At 59.1% G+C, this 2,247-nt stretch overlaps 1 protein-coding gene across 1 annotated transcript; it reads left to right on the top strand.

Moving 5' to 3' along the window:
* The first annotated feature begins 91 nt into the window (after positions 1–91).
* HEXIM1 (HEXIM P-TEFb complex subunit 1) lies at positions 92–1,174 on the top strand. The gene has a single exon (XM_057410043.1). It carries the CDS (start codon positions 242–244, stop codon positions 1,130–1,132), a length of 891 nt encoding a protein of 296 aa, XP_057266026.1. The 5' UTR covers positions 92–241; the 3' UTR covers positions 1,133–1,174.
* The last annotated feature ends 1,073 nt before the right edge of the window (positions 1,175–2,247 follow it).

Genomic DNA, 2,247 nt, shown 5'->3' with positions numbered 1-2,247 from the left:
GAAACAAAAAAGGGACGCGGTGCCTTTAAGGAGGGACTTCTTTCCTTGCTATTTGTTTACATCTACCACCGCGCGGAAACGGGATCCCAGCGGCGTTAACTCCTGAGTGACCGGTGACCGCCTCCGGCGGCGGCGATCCGTGGGGACTCTGCCCCGTACCATGGCCCAGGCGGCCTGAGCCCACGGGGGAGGCAGCCCCATGCGGCTCGAGTAGCGCTCGCCCCCGAGGGAGCGGAGCGCGATGGCTAACACGGTGCCCGCCGAGCCGGTGCCCGCCGAGCGCGAGCCGCAGCCCAGTTCCGAGCCCGAGTTGCGGCCGGAGCCACAACGCGGCGGCGCGGAGGATGGCGAGGCCGAGCGGCTGCCGCCCCCCGGGGCGGAGGAGGCGGCAGCGGGAGGCGCCGAGGGGCAGCCGCCGGCGGCGGGAGGCGCGGGGCGTCCCGGCCTCGGCCCGCGGTACCGGGCGGCGGTGGGCCGAGCTGAGGAGTGGCCGGTGAAGAAGAAACACCGTCGGCGGCCGTCGAAGAAGAAGCGTCGCTGGAAGCCGTACTCGAAGTTGAGCTGGGAGGAGAAGCAGCAGTTCGACGAACGGCAGAGCCTCCGCGCCTCCCGGCTGCGCGCTGAGATGTTCGCCAAGGGGCAGCCGGTGGCTCCCTACAACACGACGCAGTTCCTGATGGAGGACCACGACCAGGAGGAACCCGATCTGAAAACGGGGCTGTACCCGCGGCGTGCGGCCGCCAAGTCGGACGACACGAGCGAGGAGGATTTCCTGGAGGAGGCGGCGGACGAGGACGGGGGAAGCGACGGGATGGGGGGTGACGGCAGCGAGTTTCTGCAGAGGGACTTCTCGGAGACGTACGAGCGGTACCATGTGGAGAGCCTGCAGAACATGAGCAAGCAGGAGCTGGTGAAGGAATACCTGGAGCTGGAGAAATGCCTTTCCCGTATGGAAGAGGAGAACAACCGGCTAAGGATGGAGAGCAAAAAACACGGGGGGGAGGCGGCGGAGGCGGCGCGGGTGCGGCAGCTGGAGCTGGAGGTGGACAGATTGAGAACCGAGAACCTGCGGCTGCAGCGGGAGCGGGACGCGCCCCGCGCTGAGAAGGGCCCCTGCAAGCCGGGGGAGTGACCGGGCCCGGCCCCGAACGCCGGGAGGGGGGAGGGGGTGTTGATGTGTTGGTGGTTTTGGGTTTATGATTATTTTTTGTGTGTGTGTGTGTCTAAACCAAAAAGTGGGGAAGAAGAAAAAAAAAAAAACTCTCCAGGAAAGCCGTAAATTGGCCCAAACTGACTAAAAATATAGGTCTAATAAATTTAATTACTTGTAACTGTAATGGGTTTGGTGTGATTTCTTGGTAATGTTTGGTGGCATTCTGGTAGGGAATACACTTGGAACCATTTCCATGCTGTTCTGTTGGGTGTTGGGTTAAAGGAAGCTGGAATGGCCTGTTACAGCTCTTTTTGTTGGTCACCCTTTGGTTCTGATCTTGTTTGAGGAGCTGAAGTAAGTAAAAGCACCTGGAGGAGGGAGAACAGCCCCCAACTCATGTGTGCCATGGACCTGTGTCCACCTCTGTGAGCTCAAGTGCATGTTCACCTCAAGGCTTGCTCAAAGTGAACTTCTCTTCCTCTCGGGGTGGTAAAAACTTGGGTCAGTGAGAGCTGGGCAAAAACTGACCCAAAATGTACTTTCAGCTCCAAGTGAAGGGGAAGCTTTGGAGCAGCCCAGGGGAAAGTTTTGGGAGTCAATGTGTGGCCTCTGGAATGGCTGATGAGGAGGGAGTGGGGAAGGCGAACGTGATGCTCAGCCTCCCTTGTGGCTGTGCCTGAGAGGGGCAGGAGAGGAAAAAGATGGAGAAGCTCCAGGCAGTTGCATGGTCTGGAGAGGGTTTTGGGGGATAAAGCAGGTAAATTCAAAGTTAAAGTAATGGCCTGAGCCTGCTCTGCTTTGGGCTGTGGTGTAAACCAAGGCCATTGGGATTGAAATGAGGAGTATGGATTACTGAAACTGGTACCTGGGGAGCAGAGGGGTGCTTTACCCCCCCCTCCCCCCCCCCCCCCAAGGCTACAGCAGGGGAAAAATGGCCTTTTATACAAAAATGGAGGAGTTAAGATATTGGGAGACTAAGGTGTCACCAGAGCAGGGGGGTTGCAGCACCGCGGGTTAAAGCAGCTGCACCGAAGGACTTTGGTTTTATGGATCAGGCCAGATTTAACAACTGTGGCACAGCCCTGTGTGCTCTG

The sequence above is a fragment of the Pezoporus wallicus genome, unplaced genomic scaffold, assembly GCF_028554395.1.
Source record: "Pezoporus wallicus isolate ANWC-B61680 ecotype Strahan unplaced genomic scaffold, APGP_CSIRO_Pwel_v1 contig_8725, whole genome shotgun sequence".
NCBI classification, from domain to species: domain Eukaryota; kingdom Metazoa; phylum Chordata; class Aves; order Psittaciformes; family Psittacidae; genus Pezoporus; species Pezoporus wallicus.
Note: the sequence above shows the minus strand (reverse complement) of the source record. Positions and strands in the feature narration are given on the sequence as shown.

Excerpts from the sequence above, each read along its gene's own strand:
- HEXIM1 (XM_057410043.1), top strand. The coding sequence starts at position 242 with ATGGCTAACACGGTGCCCGCCGAGCCGGTGCCCGCCGAGCGCGAGCCG.